The 19,482-nt window shown below is 46.1% G+C and overlaps 1 protein-coding gene across 2 annotated transcripts in view; it reads left to right on the top strand.

Annotated features, from left to right (window-relative positions):
• Positions 1-19,482, top strand: part of LOC134553099 (sphingosine-1-phosphate transporter SPNS2-like) — a 133,767-nt gene that overhangs the window by 96,142 nt on the left and 18,143 nt on the right. Inside the window, exons 10-12 of one of the 2 annotated variants that reach the window (XR_010081032.1) lie at positions 6,493-6,591; positions 16,686-16,849; positions 17,398-17,480. Coding sequence is in view for 1 of the 2 variants with exons in the window: in XM_063402414.1 (XP_063258484.1) it covers positions 6,493-6,591; positions 16,686-16,849 (263 nt within the window). In the remaining variant the exon portion in view is untranslated. The remainder of the gene's footprint in view (positions 1-6,492; positions 6,592-16,685; positions 16,850-17,397; positions 17,481-19,482) is intronic. The other variant, XM_063402414.1, reaches the window with a different exon arrangement.

The following is a 19,482-nucleotide window of genomic DNA, read 5'->3' as shown; positions in this document are numbered from 1 at the left end:
AGAGCTTTTTAAGTCTTTCAAATCAGCAAGCTGACCTCAGCAGCCCCTTTTTCACATGAAATAGTCTGGACATTTGTTCAAGGGCTCTGCATGTTTTGTAGAGGTTTCCATCAGAGCCCATCAGAGATAATATATGTTGAAACCCTGTAGTGAAGGAGGTGTTGCTAACTATCTGAAAAGAAAGGCACTAAGGCACAGAACCATTACAGGACCTTCCCGAGGTCTTTTGTCAGCTTGTTGACAGAACTAAAAATATAATCAGTCTGGCATCAATAGAAAACTCCCTTGGCTTGTATTTGTTGGTTATGCAAACATCAGTGAGGAAACAATCGGGCTCAGTATTCTTAGATGTGAAGATAATGGTGTTGATATATTGATTCAGCAAAGAAGTTCAAGCCTCTGCTTAAGTTCTGTTTAGGTGCAAGTTCAAGGTTGTGTTTATATTTTAAGGCAGCTCTGCAGTTGCCATCACTGCATTGCGTGATGAACTCTCCATCTCTCACTCATTCGTGCAGGGAAGGCTTTGGGAGGTGGGGTGGGTAAATCCACTCCTCCCAGTGTGGGTAAGGCACAGGGAGACAAAGGCTGTCAGTGTACTCTGGCAGCACTGGGTGAGTTTTAATTCCCCAGGTTCCTCATGCCAGGGCAGCTGTGGTGGGACAGAGCTCTGGGGGCTTCCCTGGGACTTCCACAGGCTTTTGCAGCTTGTGCTGAGTTCAAGGCTGCTGTGGCCATTGACAGTGTGGTGTCTCAGCAGCTGCACAGATGTGCAGCCTGGGGACAGCTGTGCTGAGCAAGAAATCACAGTACAGTATCTGTAGTTGCTCATTCCTGCCTCCTGCCAGAGCTTCCTGTGGCATCCTGTGGTGTTGCCAGGAGCAATCCCAGTTCTCTCCACTCAGGGTTAGTGGAGAGGTTTGAACAGCAGCTGTTTTATCCCTTCTTAGCGTTGGCTGGCACAGGTAAGGACTCACCTGAGGTGGTCCCAGCTGCCCAGGGAGGATCCTGTCAGACATGTTCAAGGTCCTCCAGAAAATCTGTGCCAGAGACAGACCTGAAATTTGACCTGTGTTGTCTCAAGGTAATTCCAAAAGATATTTTCAACCAACTGCTCTGTTCTATCAAGGGTATTAGGGCTGCCATCATTGTCCCATTTAATTACAGAGGGTTTTTGTGTTGATTTCAATGTGACTTCAGTATCCTGTAGCTTTTTAACAGCTTTTATAGGATTTGCCATCTGTCTTACCAGCATCCTATAGTCAGTTGCATTTTTTAGGGATGCATTTGCAGTTATTTATGTTGCTTTAGTGCAAAAGAGTTCTGCAAGAAATGATTGCAAATAAAAGCTCAATTTTCCAAAACATAGGAAAGAAACTAAAGCTGTGTTAAAAAATGGATTTTGGTAATTGCTGCCAACTTTTCAGCTCACTGTTCCCTGGTTGTTCAGGAAAATGAACTGAGTGCTGTATATAATGCCCATTATATATAATGTATATAATTGATGCATTAACAGCATGAGTGGTCGTGTGGAAGTTTTTAAGAAATAAAAGTAAACATCACTTAGATGGGGACAGTGCTGGAAGCAGCCAGGCTGGAGTGTAGACAGATCACACAGGGGATGAGAGGGGCTCAGACTGTCAAGAGGTGAGAGCCAAGGCTACAGCCACGTCTGACAGACAGCTGGGTGGGAGGTCCTTGCCAGAGAATGATGTGGAAATGCTTCAGCAGATGCACTTTATATGTTTGGCAAATTAATTTTACTGATTACTATTTATTTGGTGTAATCAGAAGTGTGTCTGTTCTTGCCTGAGGCTGGGAAGGAGTTTAAAAGCATTATTAGCGTCAGCTTAACAACACTTTCATCCTATACATAAATATTGCCCTGTTTTCATGGATAAAGCTCTCAGTGCTGGCTGAACACTGCTCTTGCTGATTTCCTTATGCCAGGAGTGAGGCTTTTTGGAAACTGCATCCCAGATGATTTCTCACAGCTTTCCCAAGATTTACAGATCCCATGACTGCTTAAAAATCCTATCGGGCAAGCTGTTAAGGACCTCCAGAGGTTTTGCAAGTTTTATTTCCGTGGCAAAACAAGGATGTTTGCTTATCATCTTCCAGTTTAATTGTTGTCTCTTCCTAGCTCTGTGCTTGCATTGCATCCACTGCCCCTCCTGCAGAAGGGTGGGAGCTCGGCTCCTCAGCTTTCCTGCAGTCCAAGGTGCCGAGTGCTGGCTCTGATAAACTGTCAGAGCTGCAGAGCTCTGCCCTGTCCAAGATTCTGAAAGGCTGAGATCTGCTCCAAATGCAAATTTGTACAAAACAGGTCTTATTCTCCTGAGCACAACTCTCCCTATCTCCTCCCAGGCACATGCTCAGATGGTGCTTGGGGAAAGGAGGGATGGTTTGTATGGAGCTTGCTAATTATGAAACAGATTTCATCAGCCATCTTTGCAAATTGGCCTTAAATTTACCAGAACCCCAAAGTAGCATTAAAACTGCTTTGTAACAGCAATAATGAATGAGCTGCAGTGCAGCAGGCAAGTGTGTGACACTCTGAGGCATGTGCAGTGTGGGGCTTTGTGGGAACCTGGTGCTAAGAGTGGGGGTTCCCTCCATACCACATCTCAAAAACAGAGATGATGGACAGGGGCTTGGAATTTTTGTGTAAGAGCCATGAAGCAATTTAAAGTGCCTCTATTTCAATCACAGTCTCTTTAGGTCTTTGCTGAGAAAAGCCATCCTCCAGTTTATGCATAGTCCTGACATTCATGCAAAAAAATTTGCTCTGCATATTTCTGTTTCCTTTTAAAACATTAGTTCTTTCTAAATGGTCATGACCTGCCATGGAGGAGCTGCTTTGATGTTTTGTTGTGAAGTCAAAGTCTTCCTTTAGGCTTTTAACAGGCACAGACTGGTGCTCAGCTGTGCCATAGGCATGTAGGAATGTTGCTTTTATTCTGATTACCTTCCCTAAAAATAAAACCCAGTTATTTATTTAGTACAAAATGCTGCCCTATTTTTATAGCCAAGATAAATTGCATTTCCAGGGGCTCTTGTTGCTTCTCTGAGTGCCTCCACACAATACTCCAAGTGCTGCAGGTTAGATTTGAAGGCAGGATGAGGAATGCCTGAGAATGAGGGAATACAGACTGCTCCAAACCATCCAAGGGCAGCTGGAACAGGGGCTGCAGGTGGAGGGGTTCTGCTTCATGGTGTGCTGGGAACTGGAAACCACAGCAGCCTCCTTTCCTTCATTTAGGAGCATTTGTTTTAGACAGTGTCTGCCTGGCTTTTGTGGAGGGTCTGTCTGCATCCAGCCCTTCCCTTTTCTGAACAGCAAGGACAAATGGACTATTTGCAGGTTCTGTCAGTGGCTGGAACAGCATCAGTGCAGGTTTTCTTTGCTGCTGAAAGAGGCCAGTAGGAATTGTCCTGACCCAGAAAGGGCAGCAGAGTGCTTGAGAGAGTAGAGTTTCTATTAAAGCTTAGACATAAACATCAGAACTTACCTCTTTGGCACACAGCCTTTTCCTGGGAGAAGGCTGATCTCTCCTTGGCTTTCCCCATAAACCTTTTTCAGACCAGCTCCTGCTGGTTTCATCACAGGAAGGAGATGTCAGCAGCAATCCCTGGCCTTTCTGAACCTCTATTTAAGGAGCAGAGGTTTCCAGAGCTGCTTGCTCAGCCACCCTGCCCATCCTCTGAACTGGCATCAGGGCTGGGCCAGGACAAGCCCGCAGGCTTCCGCCCTGGCTGCTGGGGCTCTCCCACTCCAGTGGCTGTGGGATGTCCAAATCAGGCCGTGTATGGTTTGAATTTAGATCTATTTTAGTCCTGAAATGCCCATTTAGAGTGGTAATTTACTCCTGTCTTCCAAGAACAGTAGATGTTTGCTACCAACTGCTTCCTGTCCATCAGAACAAAATGTTTTTCAAGTAGGGATAGGGTGGAGTATATTGGTTTTTTGTTTCTTGGAGATGCTGGTTTAAGCTTTTTTTTTTCTTCTTTCCAATATGTTTTTCAAGGAGGTAACATTCATTTGCTTGCTGCATGTTGGGTTTTTGCTTTGAGGGGGTGTTTGTCCCTTGAATTCCAGACCAAATATACCAAGTTGTAGCATGGTGACACACCATGTATTTGTAGTGTTTCAACCATCAGTAACTTCTTCACTTAAGCTGGAAACTGTACTCCTACTTGCAAAATTAGCTTAGCATAATATAGCTACACATGCAAAATTATGTCTAATATATGTGTGTCTGTTCACGTGTATAAATATTTATATATGAATGCACACATATGATACAGGTATCACTAAGATTTCTTCCTCTAATTAGCATCAATTCACTGCCACAGTCTGAAAGTGGTAAATTTTTAATAAATGTGCCATTTCTTTTGTCCTTTTGCTACAAAAATGGATAGAATACAGAACCAGGCAGGTTTTTTTCTCCAGATTGGTTAACAAAAACTTTACAGAATGAAAAAATATTTTAGGTTTCAAATTTCATATTTCACATTTATGCACAACTCTTCAATTAGGTAGAATTTCACTTTATCTACTCAGATGCCCTTTCCCAAAATGCTCTTGCAGAGTGCTTCTCCACTGTCCCTGTGTGAACTGGGCCAGGTGGGAAGAACCAAAATAACTCACTCTTAATTTTTCTTTTCTTCTGTCTGGTCTATCCAGGTTGCATCCATTATCTGCCTCTTGGGGAAGTGGGAATGAATTGTGGGGCTCTCCTACTGTTCACATCCCGACCTTCAGCACATTTCTGTGTCTCTAATGAAGTTTAGAGCTAATTTTCCTTTTGGGATTTCTTTCTTCAAGTGTTGCTCTGAGTTCCTGGCTGCAAAAGGAGGACAGGGCCTGACATCCACAGCTGGGCAGCTGCTCTGGATCTGAACAGCTCTGGCTGTTCTGTTGCACAAGAGGATTTGAGCAGAGTGCTTGCTTAACAAATGGCATGAAAGTGCATTAGCAGTGTGAATTTGCAGCTTTGGCAAAGCAGGGATGAACTGGCAGGTCATCTGAACACACAGGGTAAACCCTAAGGAAAGGCATTTAATCTAATTTTACCCCTAATTCGGAATTGCCTGTGCTAGGAACGAGGTGATAATTTTAAACAGGCATCAGTTCTCTTTTAGTGTGGATTTTCTCAATGCTCTTTCTTTCATTTCTGGTTTTTGTGGTAATCCTTTCCACTGCAGACAGGGCAGCTCTCCTCCCCTGTGAGGAATAGTTCAAGCACTGCAATGAACTTTAGTCCTGTGCCCTGAGTGAGTCCCCCTGGCAGTCAGTTCAGGTGAAGGATCTCTGGCTGAGGATGGGCCACTCCTGAAATGTCACATTTAATTAATAAATTACTCCGGGAAAGGATTGCAAGGGTCCTGGCAAGGCAGGACTTCTGAAGAAAGACTGAAGGCAGCCCATCAGAGAGAAAGTGGATAAATAAAAGGGATCACAGTCTCCAAAGAGCTGAACAAGAGTCACTCCTGTCAGAGCCACAGAAAAGGCACAGTGAGATTCAGTGCTTACAGGCAGAAACAATGCTCACTTGGATTTATTGAATTCTTCATTACTTCCAGCCTTTAAATCAAGACAGGATCAATTCATAAACTGGGATATGTGGACTTGATGCAGATGTCCTTAGCCAGAGTCTTTAACAATTTATGCAAGAGACAATTACTTTCTCCTGCCTCTAAAAAGTGTATTATAAAATTAAGGTCATTCTAGAGGACAAAGGGTTGCTGGGGTTTTTTTATTTTTTAATTTTTTATCTCCTTCCATAATGAGGGCTCTATTATCTGTGAGCTCTAGTCCCTTCATGGGGAAGTAATTTGTGTTTTCCACTACTCCTGTGCAATCTGACTGATTCTGCATGACCTGGCTAAGGGTGTCATGTCCTATTAGAGGAGTGGAGACCAGAATACACCATCTTGGCTATGGAAAATTTTCCTAACGTGACTTTGTCACTTTTCACAAATGGAATCATAAATTTTTGAGAAAAATGTAAAGTAGAGATGGAGTGGGAAGGGAGGATGTGTGACCGTGACCTTTCATACTGATGTGGATTGCTGATGGTTTAGGAAACAAAATAACTTTTGTTATGGGATAAACCAAATATCCCAAGTTACAGCACAGTCCTTGACTGGAAGGCTGATGGTGCTGAGCAACTTTAAATTCCATTCTCCCCACCAGCAAAGCAAAATACATCTGAAGAGCAACAGCAAAGTGTCTTGTGTGCATAGCTGATAGCCCAAACACTGCTGAGAGTGGAGCAGAGTGGGCAGAGCTTCCTTCCCCCAGCACCTGCCCACAGGAAAGCTCCAGAGCAGGAAGGGCATCCGGGGCTCCCTTCAGTGGCCAGTGTCTCTGTCTGGGGTGGCTGGTTTGCTTTGTGCTGCCCTGGGCATAAACTGAGCAGTACAAGGCAGGTGGGCAGGTTCTTATTTCAGCCTCTTTACCTGTTTTTGTTTCTTTCCCCTCCTTTGCAGTACGTGGTCATTCCAACTCGCCGTGCAACCGCAGTGGCCTTGCAGAGCTTCACTTCACACCTCCTGGGAGATGCTGGCAGTCCTTATCTCATTGGATTTGTAAGTGCTCACAGCAGGCTCTGGCAGGGCTTGCTTTTGTTTCTGAGCTGCTCATCTGAAATGCCAGGTTAGAGCCTGCTGGGAAGGAAGGCCTGTGTTTGTCAGCAGGATGGGAAGTGCTGCAGAGCAGTGCAACTCTTTTTACCTGGTTGGGTTGTTGTGAGCTGCAGTTCAAACCAGAGGGGACTTTTTGGGTGTGGGAAATAAGTTCCTCATCTTTTTAGCCTAAGGTGTTTATAAAGCTCACAGACAGCTCTGAAGAGAGAGTGTTCTTGCTGTGGTGTGGACATGGGGCCAATAGAAATTAGGTTGGAAGAGAGTCATGTGTGTGTTTAGCTGTTAATTGACCTCAGAAACCAAATACTGTTTATGGGCAGCAACACACAGCTGTACCTGCTTTGTATGACAGTAAATCATAGAGCCACAGGATATTCTGGGCTGGAAGGGACTGACAGGGATCACCCAGTCCAGCTCCTGGCCCTGCACAGACACCTCAACCATCCCAGCCTGTGCCTGGGAGCACTGTCCAAACTCTCCTGGAGCTCTGGCAGCCTCAGGCCATGCCCATTCCCTGGGCAGTGCCCAACCAGGGCTTTTTATCAGTATTCCTTCCTGGGCTGTTCACTTTGGGTTCCTTTCTGTGAGTGCTTCAGTGGCTGGCATTGGTCTGACTGGGGATCCTCCTTCCTATGCCACCATTGTCCTCCTGCAGAACAGCTCCAAAATCTGGCAGTGAAAGAATATTCACAGTTCAAAAGCCTGAGAGGAAAAGAAATCTGGATGTACTAGGGAAATGTCTTTTGCCTTCAGTGGAGTTTGATGCATGGAGTTTCAGAGATTACAGATCATCATTTATAAAACAGAGTAGCTTCCATAGAAATCCCTTCGTGACCCTGCTCCTGATGTGTTAAAGTGCTGCTACCCAGGGATGTAACAGATCTTCACTGGCCCCATCACCTGAGAGACAGGGCTTTGATGTGCTCCTCCAGCTCAGACACAGCTGCTGGGTGCTGTGGGGCTTTTTTTTACAACCATCATTGCTCATCTACTCATCCTGTGTGTGTAGCTACACATATTTATGTTTATATGCATAATTTTGTGAGTATATCTGTTTAAATATACATAAATGTTTACTTTTGAATGGCAATGCTGTGGCTGCTCTGTAGCCCTCTGAAGCACACGGGAAAAGGCAGATAGAGATCAGACTGAGAAGACCAAAGAAATGAGAAATCTCTCAGGAGAATAAAAATGCACAATTTAGCTTAACTCTTTACTTCAGTGTTCTGGGAGCCTGGGGAGAAAGGATCTTATTTTAGAAGTTATTTGATGGTGGCAAAAACAAAGGAATTGCAGGAGAGGCTGCTTCATGCAGGGCAGGTGACGTGGGGAATGTGGGAGAGGAGAAGGAGCCAGGCAGGAGATGAGGGCAGGGCTGGGGCAGGCCAGGCTGCTGCGTGTTCATCCTTTTCCTTCCTTAAGAGGGATGTCCAGGAGGAACACCTAGGACCCTGAATGATTGCAATTATTCTTGAAAGTTGCCTGGGGCTCTTCAGTGTCATAGATTAAAAATAACAGGTCTTTGGTTGTAGAAATAACAACCTTGCCTTGCCCTCCTGGTATTCAGAGATTAAGCAACTTGTGAGTTACTTAAGGATTCTTGGCTGAAATATGTATAGCCCCAATTTAATAGCTGCATTAGGCTTTCTTCAGGCTGGGAAAATATTCATTATTATTTTGAATTATCCTCCTCCAATTCTGTAATCATTGGGCAGCTGTGATTTGGGAGGAGGCAATTCAGGTCCAAGGCTCTGTGCAGAAGAGGAGGAGTGAAGCACTCACGAAAGGAGCCAGCATTCCTCTGTGCATCCTCTTTCCTGGCTGGGCTGATTCATCCTCCCTCTGCTCCCAGGACTGAAAGGTCAACTACAGCTCCACAACACAAGAAAACAAATACTATTTAAAGTGAAAGGACAGCCAACTTCTGCACCGGAGCTAAGGCAAGCAGTGGGTATTAAAAACCACAGGAATTGTCCAGCTGCAGTGCAGGATGGAGACCTTAAACAGCATTGAAGCCCCACCTGGGCAGGTTGCAAAAGGGGCTCAGATTCTGACCAGCATTTTCCAGGCAGTCTGTGAGGGCTGAGTAACCTACTCCTGCTGGATTTAAGGGAAATTTGGGAACCTGATTCCCACAGTCCTGCTGGGAACCCCCACCCTGAGGGCATCAACTCCCACTGCTGGGACTCCAGACCCTCCAGGAGGCAGACCAAGAGCAGGGGGCAGGGTTTGAAGGAGAGCAGCAGAAGGTTCCTGGGAGGTGTCCAAGGAATGATTGGACGTGGCACTCGATGCTCTGGTCTGGTTTACAAGGTGCTCTGGCCTGGTTTTTATTCAGTCACAGGTTGGACATGATCATCTCAGAGGAGTTTTCCAACCTTAATGATTCTGTGATTCTGTGAGCTGCAGGAACAGGCAGGCTCAGAATGGGTGAAACTCCTGATTCCTTGGGTTCACCTGGGATCCTGGAGCTCTGCTGTGTCTTCCAGCTGCTTACAGAATCCCCCTGCAGTTCCCTCACCAAATGATCAGTGCTTTGATCAAACATGGCTGGAATCCTACATGGTTTTGGTGAGTTTATAGTGACATTCCCTCGAGCAATGTTCTTAATAAAGAACTGGGGACCCTTGTCCTTGTAGGACCGAGCTGAGGCAGGCAGTTGTCTCTGCTGGATACCAATAAATGTTGTATTGATCTTAAAATCCCTGTGTGGAACATGGAAGGTGCTGATCAGCCACAGCCTCAGGTGTGCAATTGCTCTGTGCTGTGTTCTGAGAGCTCAAGGTCACACTCAGACTTATTATAACTTCATTCCATTCCAAATCTTGCACTGCAGCTCCTTAAACCACCCAAAGCAGCAAATCCACATTAGTGCTTAAAAGCTAAGAGGCAGGGAGCACATATGTGTGGCTATTTTTCATGTCTCTTTAAGTATTGATAACTTTTATTATGGTAAAAAGGCTTAAGATTGACTTACAAAGGAGTTATGCAAATACAGCTTTCGGGTGGCAGCTGTAATTTGCATAAAGCTTTACTACATGGCAAGCTCTGAGATCAATTACTGTAAATCAGCACTGCCTGTTCAGTTCCAAACAAGAATAGGCATTGCTGCAGTATTTCAGTAGATGAGACAGCTTTTATTCCTAGAGCTGTAACTTTTTTCAGGACCTTTGTGATAAGCAACCTGTAGAGTTTAAATAACTCCTTTTTAACAACTCCAGTGTCACTCCACGCTTTATTCTTGAGGCAGTTGTGAGAAATCTCACCTGCTCACTGCATTACACACAAATATGTGTAGTACTTTTCTGTCTTTGACCACTCCCACTATGCAGACACGATTCTGGAGCACAGAAGTGTTAAGAGAAATGCCCCAAATCCCACCATTAATGCTGAGTATCAGATAAAGGTCTTCAACTGCTGTCCTAGGCAGCGTTTCAGACTCAGAAGAGCCAGTGGAGGGAGGTGGCAGCAGCATGTGAAATAGTTAACTCTTCTCAGGCTACATCACAACTCCAGCTCTTTGTCTCAGTGTTTCTGGTTTGATCTTGGTTGCTCTTTAAAATAAAACAACTCTAAGTCCCTGCTGCTGTGTCCATCTGTGCACAGGCATCAGCCTGTTTTCCCTGCTCAGGGTTTACAGCATCCTTCTTGTGTCCCCCTCCATTTCCTGACTGCTCTTCTGCCTCTGGAAATCTGAATAGAGGCAAAAGGGGGGTTTTACATCATGGCTGTGGCTTGGGAGTTTTCCTTTCCTTCCTCCCAGTTTGTAATTTGCCTCCTGGCTGAGCACTGTCCTCTCCCAGCCTTGCCTTGCCTGGCTGTGATGCCACTGCTGCAGGCCCTGCTGTCCCCACGGGTGCTGCTGGGGGCACACACTGTCCTCGCTGCCCTGGTGCTGCCTCTCTCCTGTTTGCCTAAACTCTCTCTCCTCTTCTCTGGGCAGCTGTTCATGAGGGCTGAGGATGAAAACCAGTCTGAATCTCCTTGGCACCTGGCAACATCCACCTGTGAGGAGGGTGTTGTAAAGTGCCAGAGTTCCTCCATGAGCACCTTTTGATGGGCTAAAACTCACTCTAAAACTCACTCCCCAGACTCCTCTGGTGGTGGTTCCCATCTTTCCTGCCCTCCTGGGCTGTTTCAGTTTTACTGGAAGGACACCACCTCCAGCCACTCCGTGCCCAGCTGGGCTGTTGGAGCCTTGGCACCCTTCACTTTTCTCCCTTCCCCAGCTTTCCTGTGAGCAGGTTGATAAATATAATGAGCTATTTAAGCAGCTAGAATACTAATGACCTTCCTTTAGCAACTAGTTAGCAGAACAGTGTTAATTATCCCTGGTGCAGAATATCAGGGCAGGCAGATCAGCATTTCATTAGGGGCTAGGCAAGAAAAACTGTAGTAAATGCAGCAATTAAGATACTTTTAAATGAAAGTTATAACTGGAGGTGCAGATTTCACAGCGTCCTGGCCCAGTTTGAAACAGCCTTTTTGTTGATTTGGTTTGAAGGTGTTTACCTAACCAAGTTTATCTGTATAGAAAGTAGCTCTATGTTAGAAAGTAGCTCTGTGTGTAAGACTTGCCTGCCTGAGAAAGCAGAATTAATGTGTTGTGGTTTAAAATGCTATGGCTGCTTCAGAGTAGGACACGCTTACTCTGGAAGAACACTTTTTCCAGTTTAGTTTGCTAGACTAAAACAGGGCACAGCCCACTGGGAGTCAAATCTACTTCTTGTGTGACTTTAAACCAGGGTATTGCAATGGAGTGGGTCGTTGGGATGTGATGCTGCAGTCTGGGTGTTCTGTCCCTGTCTGTCCCATGCAGCCACTCCTCAAATGTGCCCCATGAGGTCCTGCTGGTGGTTACAGTCCTGTCTCTCCTGCCAGAGCAGGGCAGGAGATGAACTCGAGGTCAAAAAGGCAGTAATGTCCTGGAACAAAAATGTACAAAATCTTCTGGCACCACTCTGTGTTTCATGGACCATCAGGAGATATTTTCCTGCTCCTGTGGGGCTGAGGATGGAACAGAGGTCTCTGTCTTGTTGCCTTTTGCAGCATGTTCTAATAAAAATACATGAGTCTGTATAAGCAGCATCTCCCACCACCTGTTAAAGTTGGTAGGTGAAATGTGACACATTTATGGTTTTATTGTTCTTTCTTTACCAAGTCCCAGCTGCCTGACAGGTGTGGTGTAACCCTGGTGGCATCACTCCTCCTGTGGAGATCTTTCCCCACGTTCATGCTTGTGTGGGACCCACCCTGTGGTGGGTGAAATGGAACTTGGCCTGGCTACTCTGAACATCTGCTGTGCTTGCCAGGGGAGTAATGTGAGGATGAGAACCTCCAGCCCCTCATCCTTATTACCTGTTTCTTCAAGCAGTAACTTTAAGCTGAGGATTTCTCTGGTCCTCTGGAGTAATTAAAAGCCTTTTTCATAGTGCACTGAAAGACCAAATCTTTGACATAGCTGTCAGCTGCAAAATAAGAGGAGAATTAACCACCTGGAGACCAGTCCTCGTGGAATTGATCTCCTCATTGCAACGAGCTAACAAACTTCCCACTTCTGATGACTCAGGAACAGATAAAATATAAGTCTGCCAATAAAATACCAAATTACTTCCCATCTAATAAAATGCTCTGTGCAAAGGGTTCACAGCCTGCTTTGGTGTTTTTTCAGAGCTCTGTGCATCTGTCCTGTTCATGACTTTGTTAGATGTACAGGTTCTCAGTATTTTTGATAAATGTTTAATGTAGGTGAAAGTACCTCATTAGAGAAAGCCCAGAAATCCAAAGCAGGTCGTTGTTGCACTTGAGTATTTCAAGCTCTGTCTCATCTGCTGTCACTCCTCTGTGCACTGAAAACCTCCTTACATAAATGTTTTCTTGTTCTGAGCTGCCAAGGATCCTGCACACTCCCAAGATGGGCAGTTTTCATGGTGCTGAGCACCTTTCAGAATGTGCCCAGATTCTCTTCAATGCAAGAAATCACTTTGCTTTCGTGGGATGTACAGACAGGGGAGGTGCCCATGCTGCCAGGAGAGGTGGGGACAGGGATGCTGCTAAAGGCCCTGTGCCACAGACCTGGGAATGGGCACCCTCATCCCTACGTGTTCATTTACCTGGGCCCTGTCATGGGAGTTCCTTCACCTTCCCCATGGTATGAGGCCTCTCCCTCTGGGGTCAGAGAAAGTCCAGTCTTAACTAGAAAATCCCTGGGCAGACCAGACCAGAGAGAAAGGCAGTTAATGACTGGAAGAAAAGAGACTTTCAACCCTCTCCAGGGCAAATGGGGCAGATACTGCTCTGACCCCCAGACGTACCAAGTCCACGTCCTGGCATAGCAAGCAGTATCCCTATGGAGCATCTTCATTTACTGCAGCCTTTTTCAAGGCAGCACCATGTATTTAATGTAGTCTGGTTATCCTGGGGGTGGTGGGAATATCCTTAAAAAAATCAGGTTTACTTTCTCTTATTATAGTGTTCTTCATGCCATTTAGCACAGTGTAAATGCTTCTGCTACCCTCCAGGCCCAGCAAATTGTTTACTTTATAAAATCCCTCATTTTTGCTTTCTCAGCTTCATTTGCATTCATATTCCAGTTTTTAGAAAATTAAAGAAACCTTTCACATTCACACTGGCTTCAGAGTGGGTGGATGCAAAACCACTGTGGGGTTCCAGGGAATACTGTGTTAAGGAACTGTACTAAAGTGATCAGCCAGGGAGAACCTGGCTTGTATCAAACTGGTAATCATGAAAATCAGATATTTCTGCCAGAAATACACTTCTATGTAGCAGGATTTGTGCCCAAGTGGCAACATCAGAAGTTTAGAGAAGCCAATTGCAGAGGAATTGAGATATTGACTCAGCAACAAGAGAGAGGAAATGAAACGGAGATTTCAGAGATGTTGCTACCATTACACTGTGCAATTAATAAACCAGTTAATTTACCCACCCAGACTGCTCAGGACAGACAGAACATGGAACCCAGATGCCTTCCTTGGGCTCCAGCCCACCCTGGCATCTCCTGTATCCATGGCCTGTGCCCTGTTCCAAAGCACACACCACACACTTCCCAAGTGATGCAGTTTCCCTTTGTTCCTGTTGTCTCCTGCGCTCGGATGGAGACACAGTTGGGATTTGGGGTTGGGATGTGCCCGCTGCAGCTGCACTGCTGGTTCTGCAGAAAGCAGGAGCTGTCTCCAGCTGGACCCCATCCAAGGGCTGGGCACACGCCGTCCCCGTTCCGCTGTACAAACGCCTCGAGCTGGGGTTTATTTAGCAAAGTCATTCCTCCTGGGCTGAGCTCTGTGCTGCACACTGAGGGAGGAGACACGAACTTTCACAGTTAGGCTGCTATCAAAGACTGGTGATTAGACTGCAGAGCAGCAACGGGACTTCCTTCTTGATTTCCCACCCCCGCATTCTGCATTCTGCAGACACCCTTTGAAGCTTTTGGGCACCTCCCAGCCAGAGGAACAAAGGAAGGGATCCCACACACGGCTCCGTGCTGCGGAGCTGGCACCGGCCACACACTGCCCCCGCAGTTTGTTACTCATCTTAGAGAGAAGACACCAAAAATTGTGCTTGATTGGGTCTTGCCAAATCACAGTTGGCCAGCTCAGGACGCTGTCATTGCCAGGAGTCTGGGAAGGCCAAAATTGGCAATGCAGAGCGACCATTTGGCAAATGGTGTGTCATTCTTGGAGCCTAGGTCTGTAATTATGTCCTGTGTCCTCTTGAGAGGAGATGCCAAAGTTCCAGCCTTAGCAGGTGGTTTGTAACCAAGCGGAACAGAACAGCAGAGAACGGTGACTGTTAACAGTCATATAAAAACATTTATGTGTTTTTATATACCCTGAAAAAATTCTAGAGTTAAGAGATGACACTGGGGAGGGAATTACATGGAACCTGGATGAGGAAGCCCAGCAGGCTTGGTGGAAAGAATTATACCTTGAAAGGGAAGAAAGGCTTTTTTTCCTAAACTGTGCAGTTACAGAATGTGTTTGGTTAAAAATGAAAAAGAGAGCAGATTTAATAATAACATGATTTGTTGCTATAAAAGGTCAACACAATGCATTAGAAGTGAAGGTGTGGGACAAACTGCATTGGGAGATTTATTTGTTGGAGACTTTACACTTTCAAAGCTGGTTTTTAGCCTAGAATGTCGTGTCATCCATGGAAAAAGCAATCAGGAGCACATGCATGACTTTTCATCCTCTGCTGCTGACTTACCATGTCAATTTGTCAAGTGATTTATTGTCTGGGCCTTTTAGAGGATAATTGTATCCATTCCCCAAAATGAAAAGTGGTTTAGAATGTCTAGATTTCTGTTTTAGAATATCCTCAATTCAACCTGACAGAGACATTGACTCAATGCCAAATTCTGGTTCATAATGAAGAGTAAGGGAAATGTTGGAATTAAGGTGTCTGGATACAAAAGGGAATTAATGACCAGCTGATGTCCCTGTCTCCTGGGTGCAGAGCACATTCTGCTACTGTTCTGTGGGTGCTTTCTTTTCATATTCAAGTCTTGTTGCTGTTTTGTAATAAATCTCTCAGACTAATGGTCACTGTTATTTGCCTTCAGTCTCACATGAGAATTGTTTGTATCACTCTTGTTTTTCTTCATGTGTTTTACACTGCAAATGAGGTTCTTTTTGAGAGGCCTGAAACTCTTCTATATCCCAAGCACTGAAATTTTCTCCTCATCCTTTCTAGGGCAGGAACTGAAACAGAGAAATCAGGCTAAACCCCTTCAATTCCTTCTGTAGTTACACACTTCCAGTGCTAATTCACTCTCCCTATTTGAGAGGGCTCCATCCTGTAGGACAGTCCTCAGCTTCAGTCAAGATTGGAGCCCCTGAATGTCAGAACTTGCTCGTAGGTTGTGTTTGGCTCCAACTTTTCCATTACCATAATGTGGCAGTTCAGAAGTTGCTGCACAAGCTTTGACTATTTCTGGAGCTGATTTGCGTGTGTGCACAGCAGTAGGATTTCATGTTGCAAATTCCCTGCAGTCTTTTGGTATAAACTGGTGTTTCTCCCCCAACAAAAGGTCATGGATAAAAACAGAGCTGGACACTTAAATACCCAATGCCTTGACAGCCACCCCAACTGCTGCTACCTCTCTGTTGGATTTGTGGAGAGTAAAGTTGTTTGCTGGGCAGTAAATATTAAAATGTGGTAGTTTCAGCTACAGACATGCATTACATTTACATTTTACATTACATTTTAGTTCTAGCAAAAGCTTTTCATAACAAACTAAATAGTGCCGTTGCATGTCTCTGCCCCTTTGTGTAGATGTAAATAATCTGTGTTTACTTTCATGTAATGATGGTTTTTGATTGTCAGAAGGTGCAGATTGCCTTAATCCATAAATCTGGTGGTGTGCAGTGCGAGCACAGCCCCGTGTCTGAGCCTGGGGCAGAGCCATGTCTGGCACACAATTACACTTCAAGCTTGGGAGGCTGGAAGAAGGAATGAGCCCCCTGCCTCAGACATGGGCATAACCCCCCCATGTGATCTCTGGTTTTTTGTTCTTTGGAAAACATTTCCCTCCTTCCCACTCAGTACACAGAAATGGAATTTAATACCTCCCTTTGCTGGAAGGTAGGTCAGGTGTGGGAGTAAGCAGGACTTGATAGGCATTGCAGAAGATTGATCACTCCCTCACACACTGAGCAACACCAGCGTGGCCCTGCTGGCTCCCCAGGGTGTTTGGGCAGTACAGCAGGTCAGACACCCCCAGCTGCTGTCACTGACAGCCTGGGACAACGTGGAAAGGGCTGTGGGAATCATATTAGATCAGGCCAAAGAGTGACAGCGAGAGGAGAACCCCTGCCAGGCCTCAGAGCATAAATTGCCCAGGCTCCTGTGTGGAAGGCTGGAGGGTGGGAGGGACATTCAGCTTCACTGAACACACTGTTCCATTTTAAACCTCACACACGTTTGGTGGGTGGTTGTTTCAGGAATCGTGTTCCCTTCGCTACTATCGTGTCTCTTTTTCATCTAAGTGACTAATTTTTTTTGCCTCTCTCTCTTAGATCTCCGACCTGATACGACAAAGCACAAAGGAGTCCCCAGTGTGGGAGTTCCTCAGCCTGGGTTATGCCCTCATGCTCTGCCCGTTTGTCGTTGTCCTGGGAGGGATGTTCTTCCTGGCCACAGCCCTCTTCTTCCTCAGTGACCGAGCTAAAGCTGAGCAACAGTGAGTAGCCTGGCCACTGCGAACGGGGAGGCACCACAGCCTGTTTGCTCTTTGAACATTGTGCTTGTACTCTTCCCCTGGCCTTGGCCCTTCCAGGTAAAGGATGTTGGGGTGTGTGTTAAGAGCCTGGGCTCAGCAGAGTGCATGAGGCTGCACGAGGCACAGGGGCTTGGGTCGTGCTGGCTGCACATCCTTTACACGCTTCTGCTCTGGTGGATCTCAGTTGTTGGCCACGTGGCTCGGAGGGGAGCACAGGCCCCTTGCAGCCCTGCCTGAGCATGTCACAGCCCAGGCTGTCCGTGGTGAGGGGCTGTGGGTGCTGGCACCGGGGCAGTGCCAGCTGAGGAGCAGGAGGTGCTTCCCAGAGCTCGGTGGCCAAGGCTGCACCCGCCCGCCTCCACCCCGGAGCCCCGCTGGCCACCTCTGGCAGTCAAGAACATGAGGCAAGGAGGAGGCAAGCTGTGTGTGTGCACTCAAGGGTTGCTATGATAAAGAGTTTCCCAGTCCCTTCTTGCAGCTTCATGAAAAAAAAAGCTACTGTTTTTCAGTAAAGAAACCGATTCGGATCATCTCACGGTTGGCAACTACAGTAATTCGGAAGACGCTTCCACATGACATACAAACTTCTGGGGTTAGTCTCTTTCTCATAATTGTTGAAAAATAAGAGTTGCTATGTGTAATGTCATGCTGAATATGTGGGTAGGTGACTAGTCTGGTGTTGACTGTAAGTTGCCTTTGCTTTTCTCCCACTGGAGAATGGGAGCCTTGATTTACCTTGAGAAGGGCCCTGGAATATCACTCTAGTACAGGTAGAAAGAAAATAAGGTGTTTGGAGTTGACATAAATGTCTGAACAATTTGGGTGGTACTTTCTGGCCCACACTGTCTTATCAGATGGATGATAGAGACTTGGAAGCAGTGCCACAGATGGTGCTGTGGCTCTGTAGGTGCAGTTCTAGCTTCCTTTTACTAGAATACCTAAATACCAAAGAAAGGAGAAGTTCCTCTACAATGAGATGTTTAAACATTGTGGAAAAACAAGACCTCGTGTCATTTAGATGGGAAGTCCTACAGAGTTGAACTTCAGTGTGGCTTCAGGGATGTGACGTGTGTGCCTGGTTTGTTATCTGCATAGAAGAGTCTTAAATGGCAGGAAAGGAAGTTGGAGATTAGATGCTAGGAAGGACTTCCTAAGAGAAAAAAAAAGAGGTAAATCCTATAGCAGATTATTTGGGGAAGACATGAAAATTGTCTCTTGTTTCTGATGACCTCCCCAGCATGGCATGAGGCAGGAAGGTGGGATCTGCTCTCCAGCTTATGTTCTCTCTCCAGCTTATGGATCTGCTCTCCAGCCCTGTTCTGTGCTTGTGCTGTGCTTGTGCACATAAGCTGTGCGTACCAGTCCAACTGGACTGGAGACATGGCAAGATGAACATAAGTTTCTGGGTGCTCAGGGTGGCTTTATTTGGTGCAAGGAGCCCAAAGTCCTATTTGGTCTCAGTGTGCAGATGAAACCCCCTCTGCAGTATCTTCCTTTGCTCAGGGCGCTCTCCTGATTAGAGGAAAGCTTCAGGGCTTGTCTTTCCTGTGTGCAGAGAGGAGAGTGCTCATTCCACTTCTAACTGTGCTGATTTGTGTCCCTTTGCATCACACGAGCTGCCAGTGTGGCATGATAGCACCTCAGGTGGTGAAGGAGGGCTCAGAATCCAGACAGTGATGAGTTCCAGGTCATTCCCAGTTTTGCAGCATGTCAAGCCCACCTGGACCTCTGTGCTGGGCAGGGCACTGTGGTCTGGGCAGGGCACTGTGGTATCCAGCTGTTCTCAGCTCCAGTGGAGATCTCAAGAAAGAGGGTTTTGGTTCACTCAGGAGACACCACAGGTCACAGGCTGGTCACTAACTGGGTGACTCTGCTTGGCTGCCAGCACTGGTGTTTCTTACACAGTTGTTTTGCCAAAACCCCAGCTTTTGCAGCAGAGTTAATGTGGAGGGAAATCACATCCACACCTCTAATCGCTCCTATGCAAAAGGGATTGTTCCTCTGTTGCTGTCTACCCTTAGCAGCTTTGGTTGTACTCTATCCACATCCAGAGCAACCAGCCTCCCAAACAGCCACTGCTGCATTCTTAGAAGAAAAACATTCAGGTGTCAAACCTAGTTTTGTTTCTCTTTCTCTTTTAGCATCATTCCCTTTCCTGACTCACATTTGTTTATGAATTTTGTATTAGTCACAGATATGTTGTGTTGCAAACTGGGGAGAACAATTGTCATAAACAATGGTTTACAAAATAATTTCTCTCGAGTGACTCCTAGGAAGGGTACACTTTCTAGGGTGTGCCCACTCCTATGTTAAAAATACCCTGGCATCCTGCAGTGAGATTCCTGGAGTGCAGCTTCACTCAGGTTCCTGAGAAGTGAGAGTGAAGTAAGAGAGAAGGCTGGAGGCTGTGGAGGGACCCCTGTGCAGCAGGGTCTGTGCTGTCCACCAGTTCCCATCCGCCCCCACCAGCAGCTTCAGTGGCTCCTCAGAATTTATGGGGCAGGATTTATTTGTTAGTATCTCCATGCTTGCCCGTGAGAGGAAAGGTAACAGAGCATTTTGCTATCAGCAGATAAAAACTCCGTGCTGGACCC

Source organism: Prinia subflava, chromosome 8 (assembly GCF_021018805.1).
Source record: "Prinia subflava isolate CZ2003 ecotype Zambia chromosome 8, Cam_Psub_1.2, whole genome shotgun sequence".
Lineage (NCBI taxonomy): Eukaryota > Metazoa > Chordata > Aves > Passeriformes > Cisticolidae > Prinia > Prinia subflava.
The sequence above is the reverse complement of the archived record's forward strand: the minus strand, read 5'-3'. Positions and strand labels throughout refer to the sequence as shown.